The 13,353-nt window shown below is 35.0% G+C and overlaps 1 protein-coding gene across 1 annotated transcript; it reads left to right on the forward strand.

The window, feature by feature from the left end:
- The first annotated feature begins 799 nt into the window (after nucleotides 1–799).
- LOC127845580 (phospholipase A2 group XV-like) lies at nucleotides 800–11,228 on the forward strand. The gene is made up of 7 exons (XM_052376595.1): nucleotides 800–946; nucleotides 3,766–3,922; nucleotides 4,998–5,116; nucleotides 5,895–5,993; nucleotides 6,946–7,173; nucleotides 8,804–8,995; nucleotides 9,741–11,228. Exons 1-7 carry the CDS (start codon nucleotides 868–870, stop codon nucleotides 10,061–10,063), a joined length of 1,197 nt encoding a protein of 398 aa, XP_052232555.1. The 5' UTR covers nucleotides 800–867; the 3' UTR covers nucleotides 10,064–11,228.
- Nucleotides 11,229–13,353: the final 2,125 nt, after the last annotated feature.

The raw sequence follows: 13,353 nt of genomic DNA on the forward strand, positions 1-13,353 counted from the left end.
ATTTATTTCCAAAATTAGGGATGTCTAGTATATTTATTTCTATATTTAGAATATTTCTTACATAATTCCTTTAAGCAAACAGCGCAGACCCTGATGAGACGCCGCATCATGCGGCGTCTCGTTTGGGTCTACGCTGATTTCCAATGCCTTTTTCTAGACGCTAGGCATAAATGGGTTAAGGACGCGACGACTCGAATGCTGAAGAAAACAGAACAAACATATCATTATTTTGTTTCACATGACAATGAGGTCGTAAAAAACAGGATGAATATATTGTGACAATAGGTGAGTATAAAATTATAGTTAAAAATAATTCTTTAATCAACATTAATTCGAAAAAAAAACAATAAGTTATATTTTGAGGACATGGTTATATTAATATTTCCAATATCAAACCGTTCGTGAAATTGCACTTATTTATTACTCTTGTGTTAAAATAGTAACTTCGGTTTCGGTTGTGTAAGACAAAAATTCCCTCAATACATAATCAAGAATGAGCTATGATGCAATGACGATTCTAAATACTAATAGTTCAATATTTTGTAGAAACATTTTCATGCTCAAAAGATGTACGTGCACATAATAAATATTACAAAATACTGTAATTCAATATCTTCTACTGTACATTTTTTTTCAATACAGATAGGTCGCAAAATTCTTCCGCATTATAGAATATTTTAATGAATATCGAAACTAGTTAAGTAAAGTTTTGGTTATGGTTGTGCAAATTTATTTCCTTTCGTTTGTAAATTGTTTCTCATCGATCGATCATATTTCAAACAATTGTTGTACAAATTTATTTCCTTAATTTGTAGTTGTTTCTCTTCAATCCTTCATAATCCAAACCATCAATTTTTGCCGAAGGAGATGGCTGTGACACAAATTGTGGTGTTTATTTTTTTAGGAGTTGTACAATGTAAAGCGATGTTGAACCCAGTAGTATTAGGTACGTACACGTCATTTTGTACTGCCATTATATCATACAATATTTTAGTATACATCTGGTTAACAAAACAGTTGTAATATTAAGACCAGTCGTTTTTACGAAACTGCTCCACCGATAATGTGTACATTATTAACCCATTTATGCCTAGTGGACTCTCCCATCCTTCTAAATTGGATCAATTTATTTCCAAAATTAGGGATGTTTCGTATATTTATTTCTATATTTAAAATATTCCTTACATAAATTCCTTTAAGCAAACAGCGCAGACCCTGATGAGACGCCGTATCATGCGGCGTCTCATCTGGGTCTACGCTGTTTGCCAATGCCAATTTTCTAGACTAAAGGCATAAATGGGTTAACGACGCTTCTAATAGTACAGAGAGCTCGGAAAATGGTTAAACCCAAGCATCGAGTGTGTGAACAAGCAAACCGTGTGTAACATATCGATTCAGAGTCTGGGAATGTAAGGTTATCAACGATATCTAACAAGGTGGTATTTGGTAAGAAAACGTCGTAAATTCTTTATATAATTCTTCAGTGAAAAGGGGACATTTTTCAACAATATTTATTATATCATGATACTTGAGATAATTGCACGATCAGCCATAAATGATGAGCACGGGGCCCAACCCCAACATGCAAGATTCAAAGTTAGGCGCATTATAATTATTTCGCTTTGCCAATAATGCATGTGCATGCAGATTTGTAAATAATACACATCAAAATGATGAAAATACTATCGGACGTTATTAATCTTAATATATTTAACACACTTACATGAAATTGAGAGAACTAATTTTCAAATTTTGATTGAGCGTTTAAACTACAAACCAAACGCAAAAGCCTGTATGGTGCAAGGGTACCAAGTTAACTTTTGCTTCCTAAGGTCTCGGGTTAAAATCCCTCTGCAGGAATAAACATTTTGCTTGATATGTTCTCTGTTCATCATAATTATTTAAAACTATTCCAAACATTCAAGTTTTATCAGATAATAAATCAAACAAATTTAAAAAACGATATTCTGTGAACAAGTAACTTTTAATTTGCATTTTTTAAATGATATTTCATTTAATTAAAAATTCACACACTCTGTAAAATTGTCTCCCTTGTTGAACAATTTACATTTACTTTATAATAATAACATATACATGAAATTAATTGTGTCGAATTCTTTTTTTGAAAATTCTTTTGTAGTTCTTTTAAGTTGATAGAGGTACAAAAGTGCCGACAGCTTCCAACTCTATTTCATTCTTGACCAGCGCTCTCAATCAGACATGTAAAGTCGTATACTGAGAGAGCATTTTGACTGACCCCGTATTTTTGCATTAAAAAAACAACATTTTCAAGTCAAACTTGCTTCCCCTATGATAAAAAAGTAATCGATCATATCAAAAGTCAGTTGTGTCAGGTGAGAAAACGTTCGTACATTTTGTAATCATGTCGATTCATAGTCCAGGTATGAAAAGGAGTAATCCATCAGACCATAAACGTCAATAGACTTATTAAATATGCTTTATTGATGTTTTTTTACCGGTAAAATCGAAACGCGGTTGTATTGAAAAATGTATTATCTTTTGTTGAAATATCCGCACTGAATGCAAAATGGATATTCTATTAACTCAGCTGAAACACTTTAGTCCACCATTTAGATTTCAACAAATGTCGTATTAACCTTATTTTATGATAATGAAAAGTGTATGCAACCGTAATGAGGCGGAACATATATATTTGGGGGTTAGAATCGAGTCACAATGACTATATGTGCATTTTATGATCGACATAACCATTCATTTTTACCAGAATAAACCTACCTATTTTGGGTACGTGTACAGATAGAGCATATGCAAAATTAAGTAACACAAGAGATATAAACAAAAGAAAACCCGCATTGATCAATACCATACACCAGTTGGTCATTCGTGAAAAAACAACATAGCACAATTAAAATGTTGTGCTTTCCTGTAAATATGATCTTCAGAGTTTGTAACAATTGAACGTACTAAATAAAATAAACAATCGTTTAGTATTAAAAAAACGATTCTATTGAATCAAACTGCCTGTTTGTATCGATTACAAACGTTCAGCTGAGATTGTTTTAAAAACGTTTTCGATTAGATATGCCTCCGAAATGATTATCTAGATATATACCATACATATCGTTCGTTTGTCAATGCTATATGCTATCCGTAACAAAACGCTACGAATGTAATTGTGCTATCTTTAACGATTTAATCGAAGATGTACAAGATAACAATCACGACTAAACACGAACCATATAAATACAGCCCGATTGACAATCTTCCCGGTAGTAAATAAATTATTGCAATCGCAAAATATCGTCAAAGCGAGACGTTCTTTCATTTGTAAGATCGACTCCGATCAACATGATGTAGAAGTAAGAATAAATCAGATTTATCGCGCTTTAATCACGATACAATACGATTAAATACGATTTGATACGATGATTTCGATTAACAATTAAGCGCAGAACATCGTGTAAATCGTAGACATGTGTTGAACTGTTAAAAAAAATAAACAGATAACACGATCTACAACAATGAGTACAAAATCCGATATGGTCTGATGGGATTACCGCGATGCTTTCACGATTAAGATCACGATGCAAATCATGACGCCAATCGAGAGAGTGGAAACGTAGCTTCAATGTTAGCGCACTGTGGTCATAACTGGGAACCGAGCCAGCACAATGCATAACTGCAAGGGTTTAGCGGGTAATATTTGTCCTTATCTGAATGATTTCAAGTGCAACAAATAGTGTTCTTAAATCGTATATATCACACCACACATTCCATTGGCAGTCCCGGGAGATGGAGGCAGTCAAATACGCGCCAGACTCAACAAACCTCATAAGGTTGCCCCTTACTGCAAGAAGCAAACACAAACCTTTACAGACCTCTGGCTTGATATGAAAGAACTCACACCTTTGTGGATAAACTGCTTCGTAGATAACATGAGGTAACGCGTTTTTATTTTTTCCTCTTATGTTTGGTGCACTGTTCTTTTTTTATTCATTTGTTTGATAGACTAATTATGGTTGGTTGTTCTTGCTTGACCATTAGATTTGAATTGGGCCATTGTGTTGTCAATAGTTTTTAGATAATCTGGTTTAAAATGTGTATATGCATGACATCAACACTTTAATTTTAATTTGTTCTAAACGGTGCACATTTTTTTGTTAGCGGTTACAATCATATCACATAGGTTGTAAACGAATTAGATATCAGACAGGTTACAATATAACCAATGAACATAAAATGCTCAGTTACGTTTTTGTGTGTTTTTTAATGTTAATCACATCTTTCTTCAGTTTTTACCGATTGTTCCAAATAGTTTATCTTTAAAATATGTATCTAAAAAATATATTTTAAAAAAACAACATAACTATATATTTTAAGCATGATACACTCCGTACAATTTAATGATGTACATGAAATGTGGTTTGATCATTTTTTATTTTGTTGTTGTTTTTAGCTTTTAAAGCACTTTTACGTATTGCAATGTATTTGTTATTCAATGACTGTATTGCGCAACACTTTACACCAACATGCAATTCACGGATCGGAGGATTGCCACGAAAAGTTAAAAAAAACAAACATCCGCAGCAATTGTTTTATCACATGCATAACCACAATCGATTCATACAATATACAAACTAAATATTTGTGTTCTTTGTTATCAAAAAAAGCTTTTCCCCTTAATAGCCGATGACCCAACGCGATTATTGGATGATAAAGCAGATAAATGAGCGGCGCTCTGGTAAAACTGGGCTTAATGCATGAGCGTAAAGTGTTGTCCCATTAGCCTGTGTAGTCCGCAACTAGATTTGTGTTTAGTAGAGACGTCCGTTAAAAAAAATATCCCATAAAAGCGGAAAGTGTCGTCCCTGATAAGCTTGCGCGGACTGCACAAGCTAATCTGGGACGACACTTTACAAACATGCTTAAAGCAAAGTTTTCCCCTAAAAAGAGGCTCAAACAATCTTTAAGAGACATTTATGGAATCTTCCATAATACGTGTTGATTGGTTCCAGGCTGGAGTATGACAACGTTACGAGAACCACCAAGAACTCTCCGGGAGTGGAAACCATGATCCCAGGCTTTGGTACAACTGAAACTGTGGAGTATCTGGACAGTGTGAAAATCCCTCTGAGTAAGTCATCTCCCAAACGGAAACCTTAGTTTAGTTTTGACCTTTTTCTTAGCTCGATTAAATCGAAAGCAACAGGCTTATTAAAACGCTCTCGAATTCATTTCCTGGAAAGAACCAGTACTTGGTGTCTTTTGGAGTTATATAAAGAAGGCTCCTACAGTAGGGATAAATGGTGTTGGTGTTTTTAATTAAAAGAAAATCTAGCATATTCTCTGTCTATTGTGCACATGGTGGAGTTGATGGTGATACATTCAAATGAAATGTCGATTATCAGGCATAAAACACGTGTTTGTTTCCACTAATTCCACCGATCATAATTATGTGTTATTTCCATTAAACCTTATTTGGACATCCAGGTTGATATTCCAATAACTTTTGATAAATATCTGCAATCTTTACTTCCTGTCATGGGTTGTTCGACAACAAATTATGATCTGAAAGTATTATTTATTTAATATACATAATTGCAATTTGATTCAACATCTTTAAAGCCAACAACAGATGAGTGAGACAAACACATGTCGAGCAAGCGAATCTAACGGACAAAATAAACCATACTTATATCCAACATTAATAAATCACGTTACAAATGATGATAATTGCTATTCATCTTAGTAATTATCGAGTATATATTGTTTTTAAAGTATGTACATCATTTCATTTACAACAAAATAAATAAGTATAATGATATATTATGATAATTACCATTCATTGTGATCATACGAGGGCATGCATTATTATGTAAATTTTACACGCATTAATGCCGCTTTCTTTCCAGCAAAGTACTTTAACGACATTGTACAGGCCATGGTGAAATGGGGTTACAAGAGGAACGTTTCGGTGTTTGGAGCTCCGTACGACTTCAGAAAAGCGCCTAGTAAGAAGAAGTTTATAAATTTCTGATTCTGTACACAACACTCGATCAGAAAACGTTCCACTTACCCGAAACTCTGTTTAAATGGAATATTTCCGCCCTAGATACAAAACCGCATTGAATTCGTTTAAAAACATTTTATTTCATTGTGTTATTTGCATATCAGGTGATGCTTCTGGAATAAAACGATCAGTAACACTACGTTCGTACAAAGCTTGAAAGTTTAAAAACTAAATTCATACCAATTCTTGTCGAACATAAACGTAAATAAAAATTAAGATTATAATCGATATAGTTGTCAATTATTTATTTCATTCAATAAATTAAACGTCAATTTCTTTCACACACATTATTGACTGATGCCATTGTAATTCGCATTAAATGTATTCCGAAGTTCATTCGTTTGATATAACGATTGATAACGGAACAAAAAGCGAGTTATACATGGAACAAACTCGGATATGAGCCTGGCTCGGGAAAGGGGGGCTCAACCCATCTTAGCATAACGTCTAGAAAAAAGGCCTTTGCAAACAGCGTAGACCCAGATGAGACGACGCATGATGCGGCGTCTCATTAGGGTCTGTGCTGTTTGCTTAAAGGAATTTCTGTAAGGAATATTCTAAATATAGAAATAAATATACTAGACATCCCTAATTTTGGAAATAAATTGATCCGATTTAGAAGGATAGGAGAGTCCACTAGGCATAAATAGGTTAATGCACGTGCGTACGGTGTCGTCCATGATTAGCCTGTGCGGTCCGCACATGTTTATCATGGATTACACTTCCTCATTAACAGTATTTTTCGTTTAACGGTAGTCACTTCTTTACAAATATCAAGTAAAGGGGGAAAGTGTCGTTCTTGATTAGCCAGTGCAGACTGCACATGAATTAAGTCGCGTTTTCCCAAAGCCAGACTTATTTAAATTGAAAAACGTTCAATATGTGTAACACAGATGAACTGAAAGGGTATCTCACCGCCCTCCAGCAGTTGATAGAGAGGGCGTACTACAACAACAACAACCAGCGGGTGTACATGATTACCCACAGCATGGGCAGCCCTGTCACCCTGTACTTACTCAACCGCATGACTCAGGCGTGGAAGGACAAGTTTATTATGGGCTTTATCTCCCTGGCCGGGGTCTGGGGCGGCGCACTCAAACCGATTCGGCTCATGATAACCGGTAGAGTGGACGTTTCTGAAACATAATTTATTACAATCACGAACCGTTGTACTTAAAATAAAAAGTATAGAAAGTATAGTATTGTATAGAAATATACAAGTCTGCGGATATTCTTCCTTTTACAATCTCAACAACCGTTGTTATTATTATTATTAGCGTCCTTATGTTACTACAGTAACAGTAACACTATAGTGACAGGAATCACGTGCATGTCATATGTCAATAATAACCGAACCACTATGATTAGCGGGCACTGGATCTGTTTTCCCCAACCGATTCTTACACTCATTTAAACCTAGCGTCACGAAAAAAGGCCTTGGCAAACAGCGTAGTCCCAGATGAGACGCCGCATGATGCGGCGTCTCATCAGGGTCTGCGCTGTTTGCTTAAAGGAATTTATGTAATAAATATTCTAAATATAGAAATAAGTATACTAGACATCCCTAATTTTGGAAATAAATTGATCCAGTTTAGAAGTATGGGAGAGTCCACTAGGCATAAATGGGTTAGACTCCAGTCTTAAAATAAAGAATAATCTTAAAGCGTTTATGTACTAAGACTATTTAAAGTCAAGTCAAGTGTGGCAGTTAGAACCTTTAATTGTATTATTATTTGTTAAATAGCAATATGTTGATGATAAAAGCAAATTTTTTATCCTGTATATATGAGTCGCGTTCTGAGAAAATTGGGCATAATGTATGCGCGTAAAGTGTCGTCCCAGATTAGCCTGTGCAGTCCACACAGGCTAATTGGATTTTTGCTAAGAAGAGATTACATATAATCGAAAACTGTTATAAAAGCGGAAAGTGTTGTCCCTGATAAGCCTGTGCGGACTGCAGAGGCTAATCTGGGACGACACTTTACGCAAATGCATTATGCCCAGTTTTCCCAGAACACGACACATATAAACTCTAAGGTACTTTTATTGAGTCTAAGACTTGTTATTATTCTTAAGTCAAGAACTGGTTGATGAGTACCGGCCTAGGTTTGGCCTACAGACATAGAATGCCTCTATTATCATGGTGCAGGATCAACGGGTTCGCAGGGGTTTACACGCGGGCAGGACAGAATGTGAACACACCTTTTAGAAGATTAGTTTTGCCAATATCTCAAGTTGTAAAAATGCATTTGCAAAAATCTTACAACATAAAAGACAGTTTCTATAGCAGTGTGTGCCGATATCTTAAGATCCAAGAGTAAATTCTTGAATACGTCTGAAATCGGTGAGAAAATTTCACTTTGCGTGAAGCATAATCGTGTTCATGCATACTGAACACATTGAATTTTTTCGGCTTAATAAATTTACTACATCGGATTTAACATTGCCATAAGCAGCCTTAAAACTGAATTTTATGCACTAGTTGAAATTCTGAAGAAAAAATGTTTGAAACAGTTATTTTAAAAAAACACCACTTACAGGTGTGTTTACATCCATTAACGCTTAAATGTGAACCCCACAAAGTCACGTGATCATGTACCCTGTAATAACAGTCAAGATTATCAGCTCATAAAATAACGACGTAATAAACACTGTTACCTTCAATTTTGTTGAGCCGTGTTGCTGTTCTATAAATTGTTTACCTTTTATGGTATATGACTGCGCAAACGATAGTCTCTAATTATTGTTCAGGTGACAATCTGCATATTCCGCTAATAAGCCCTCTGAAACCTCGCCGTATGCAGCGGAGCATGACAAGTACCGCATGGCTCATGCCGTCTGACGAGTTCTGGAAGCCCGATGAGGTGCTGGTTGTCTCCCCTGCCCGCAACTACACGGTCCGAGACTACAAGCAGCTCTTCAAGGATATTGACTATGAGACTGGTAGGAATACTTTTCTCAATACTAGCTTTTTCTTCGCGTCAGATAGAAGGCTTTTATGACAGTCGATTTAACGGATGTTATTAAATCAAAGACGTTCTAAACCTAGAACTTGCAATAAAAAAACAATAAGTACAACCGTGGGAGTCTTTCAAATAATTAAATTATGCTAATAATTACTAAGATTACGCTATGTCGTAAGCTGGCTTCATCTTGTTTGGGAATCCCATCTATATACTGAATATCATCCTTTATTGAAATCCTCCTGCGTACAGTATGTGACAAACGATCAAATGTTCGCATCCTTTTGCTGCTACTCTAGACGGAAGTGAAATATCTTTTGAAAATGTATTGATTTGTCACCAACCGATAACAAATAAGGTCAATAGAGAGAATCTTTGTGGATTTGTAATATAATGGGAAATGTACATGCAATTGTTAGACTTTCTCCTGCTCTTTAATATCATAACCGTATGCCTCGTCTGGCCGTATCCCTTCTTTTAATAACGCTCGATTGGCCATTGTCGACCAAGTACTGCTTAAACGTACCACGTGTACTCTTACGTATACTACAAAGTACCCGGGGTACGGAAATAAACCAAAAAGTACCCCGGAGTATGGCCAGGTGCCTTAAAGTGTATTTTCCGTACATTTTAGTATACTTAAGAGTGTATGTAAGTAGTACCTGAGCCGACGACGACAAATTAAGCAATGAAAAAAATCACTTGGTGTTTGCTTACATTTGTAGGTTACATGACGTGGGAAGACACTAAGGGTCTGGTCAAACCTCTTCAGGCCCCGCAGGTTGAAATGCATTGCTTACACGGCGTGGATGTTCCCACGGCCGGTAGGTTCTTGTATGATAAAAGCACGTGGCTAAAGAAGAATCCCAAATATGTAAAGGACAACGGAGACGGAACCGTAAACATTCGCAGCCTCCTCGGCTGTCTTCGTTTGCGAGACCAACAGAATCAGACGGTTAACCACCAAACCTTCCACGGTGTCGAACATTTGGACATACTGCACCACAAAGACGTGATAGCTTATATAAAGGGCGTTCTTATGAAATGAAGATGACGAACGATTCATAGCGCACACTGATGTATGGAGGAATATTTGAAGGGCAATGCATATGACGAAACGATGCTTGACCTTTGATAACATTACCATTCAAAATGTTTAAAACAGGTTTCAAAGTTCAGTTGGAAAAATGCTAGTTTTACTTTCTATGCACAATTGCACACATGTTTTAAACAGCAGTTAACCACAAATCGGATGTAAACGTTTGCGATAGGTTAACTTGTTGGTGTACATTAGTATATAACTTGGGAAAATATGCATAGTATCAATAGATATTGTTAGTGAGTATTTCGTAAGAAAAGAAAATTACAAAACAAATCAAAATAATTCTTGTGAAATTCAAACTAACGCATACAAACACGTTCATGAGAATTGTACAAAATTACAGAGCCGAATATATCGAAACACAATATTTATTACAACTTCAGCATTTCACGCCTATTGTTATATAAATATACAAAGAAAAGATGAATTGCATGATATGTGTAAGATTTTAGCAATTGAACATTATTAAAGTGGATATGTTTAATATAAAGATATACCAACATTACACGTGAGAGCAATTAAAGATACTAGTTTTGTCGATTCATTAGATTGAATAACGATTACATTTTTAAGTAGGAAAACATGAAAAAGTTAAACACTTACTGCATAGTAAATAACACGGCCATTATCAAAAGTGTTCACGAGAATTACAATACGTATAATTCGTAAGGATTTATCAAAAGCTGAAACTACTGTTTCATGTGCGGATTTCCTTAAGTTAATCCCCGTATATACGTGTATGAGATGAGCACTGGAAAAACCCGGACGCACGTTCTAATCAGGGAAGACATTTCTGCTTGAATGGCATTGTTCTTTAAAATAAAGTAAAATCGAAACGAAAATCCAACTTAAAGATAATTTCATTAAGAATGAACATTATTTGGTAACTAAATAACAACCCAAACCCTTAATTCACATAGGCCTATGCAGAAAAGCGCAGACCAAAATAACAGAGATAAAATCCTATTGTACCAGGGGTCACTGTGCAATAGGCAGCTTTAAAGTTGTATATACTTGACTTCACATGTTTGTTGAATGTTTAGCATGCTATATTAGGTTTTAGGTTTTTGTATATACTATCAAGAAGTTAGCTCTTAAAAGTAAATGACGACCGGGTGATTTTGTTTTATCTGGGTCAGGTAGTTCGTAGCTTTACGACCGGGCACTGTCGGATTCTGGACGGCGTTTTACTAATGGAGCGACTTTGAGGCATATACATCGATCTTTGTGCAGAATTCGTCAGGGTCATCGGGCACTGCTCGTACAGAAGCTGGGCGGCTCCCGGTTTTCTAGTATTGAACACGATTGTTCAATAAATTTCAGTCGCAAAAATGTAAGCCTACAATTCTGCGCTACGACCGTCCGATCACATATTAACCAAGAGGTTGCAGTGCAATTCGAATTAATATATTAGTTAGTAAAATATTGTTACAACAGCTTTTAAGGCGCCCAACAGAGGGGCGAGATAAAAACATACCAAGCGAGCAAATCTAAGGAAAATAAATAAACAAATCAATAAAATATTATTTCCTTTGGTATGCTTATGTCAAATATAAATAAAGGTTTCATAAATAACATAACTAACTTTATAAATGATAACTATTGCCGTTCATCTTGGTCATAAAACGGAATGATTTGTTAATAAACGTATTTTAGTCATTACTTTTATCAGCCACATAAATAACTCTATATTTTACGGATTTTTGCTGTAACCATAACGGCCATGGTAAGCGGATACGAGAGACACGTTTCGGTGTGTGGGGATCCGCACGACTTCATAAAGGCGCCTGATAAGAATCAGTTTTTAAACGGTTTATTATATCCTGACTCTTCAACTATATACTGTATTAAAACATTCAAGCACTCAAAGTTTCACTGCCGCACAATCTTACTGACCAAGATATACAACCGTATTTTATTCAGTAAGAAAACTGAAAACATGAAGAAAACATTTCAACTTTACCATTGAGTCCGGACTAGTCTAGGAATATATTTTGATTTCTAAACAACTGCATTATATGTGTTGTCACGTAAAGACAGGCGCAATATTATAAATATACGTTACACACTAAAAACGTTTTAGCAAACACGAAATATATCATTTCTGGCGTTTCAGATATTGATAACGTCACCAATAATGCTTAATATAATGGCTAACTAATAAAGTTTAAATGGTTTTAAAATTTAAATATGTGTCTGTGTGTTTTGTTTTTTCATGTTGTGCACTTAGTTCACTTTAAAATGTTCATGTTTAACTAAGCTCACTTAAAATTGTTTATGATTCGCTGAGCTCAATATAAATTGTACATGATTCGCTGCACTCACTATAAATTGTTCATGCTTCACTGAGGTCACTATAAAATGCTCATGTTTCACTTAGTTTACCATACATTGTTTATATTTTACGTAGCTCGCTATAAATTGTACATGATTCGCTGAGCTCACTATAAATTGTTCATGTTTCACTTCGCTCACTATACATTTTGTTCACCAAAAATACACAAATATTTCTGAAACTTGAAAACGAGTTCCACTTGTATTTTTCACCCTCTTTATTCCAAGTATAATTTAAGTATAATTAATGCATTGCAAATGCGGATGTCATTAAAGAGCTAATGACTAGCAGATTATAAAAACTGACGTGGAAACTGGAAGTTACTGAAAAAGAAATATATTTTCTCAAAGGAAAACACACTAAGGCACTTCGAAATGCTTAAATTGATAATAATAATATAATTATATTCAAATGATTTCGTTAAAATTAGGAGTGTAAATTATTAAATTGTACTTAAATATTTTCAAGAAATTGTATATCAATTGATGAAAAATTTACTTTCAGTTAAATTCTTTAAGCATCTAATCTCAATCGAACATGCACTCAACAACTATACATTTCTGGTTGCCCAGTATCTTCAATTTACACTTTAAGATCAAATTATAGATTTACGAATTTTTCATCGAAAACCCATTATATCTACTAAATACTGAATTAGTGTTCTGCATTCCATAATACGGATTAATTCGACTTCCCGTCGGCGACAACGTTTTTAAGGTCTTGACTCTACGAATATGTTTAATTCGTCACATAAGTGTTTTATAAATTGCGGATGATGTAATTGGAAAATTCTACTTAAGGCAATACGTACTTCAATAAACACACCAAAACATTTGTGTTTGAACGAAATCCCCAATGAAATTCAACAAAATATTACAAACACACGTAATCAGGGATGGCA

This window comes from Dreissena polymorpha, chromosome 9, assembly GCF_020536995.1.
Source record: "Dreissena polymorpha isolate Duluth1 chromosome 9, UMN_Dpol_1.0, whole genome shotgun sequence".
Classification (NCBI taxonomy): Eukaryota; Metazoa; Mollusca; class Bivalvia; order Myida; family Dreissenidae; genus Dreissena; species Dreissena polymorpha.

Coding starts and splice junctions, on each gene's coding strand:
- LOC127845580 (XM_052376595.1), top strand. CDS start 868: ATGGCTGTGACACAAATTGTGGTGTTTATTTTTTTAGGAGTTGTACAA. Junction 5,117..5,894: donor CAGTGTGAAAATCCCTCTGA/GTAAGTCATCTC, acceptor CTTTCTTTCCAG/CAAAGTACTTTAACGACATT. Junction 5,994..6,945: donor CGACTTCAGAAAAGCGCCTA/GTAAGAAGAAGT, acceptor TGTGTAACACAG/ATGAACTGAAAGGGTATCTC.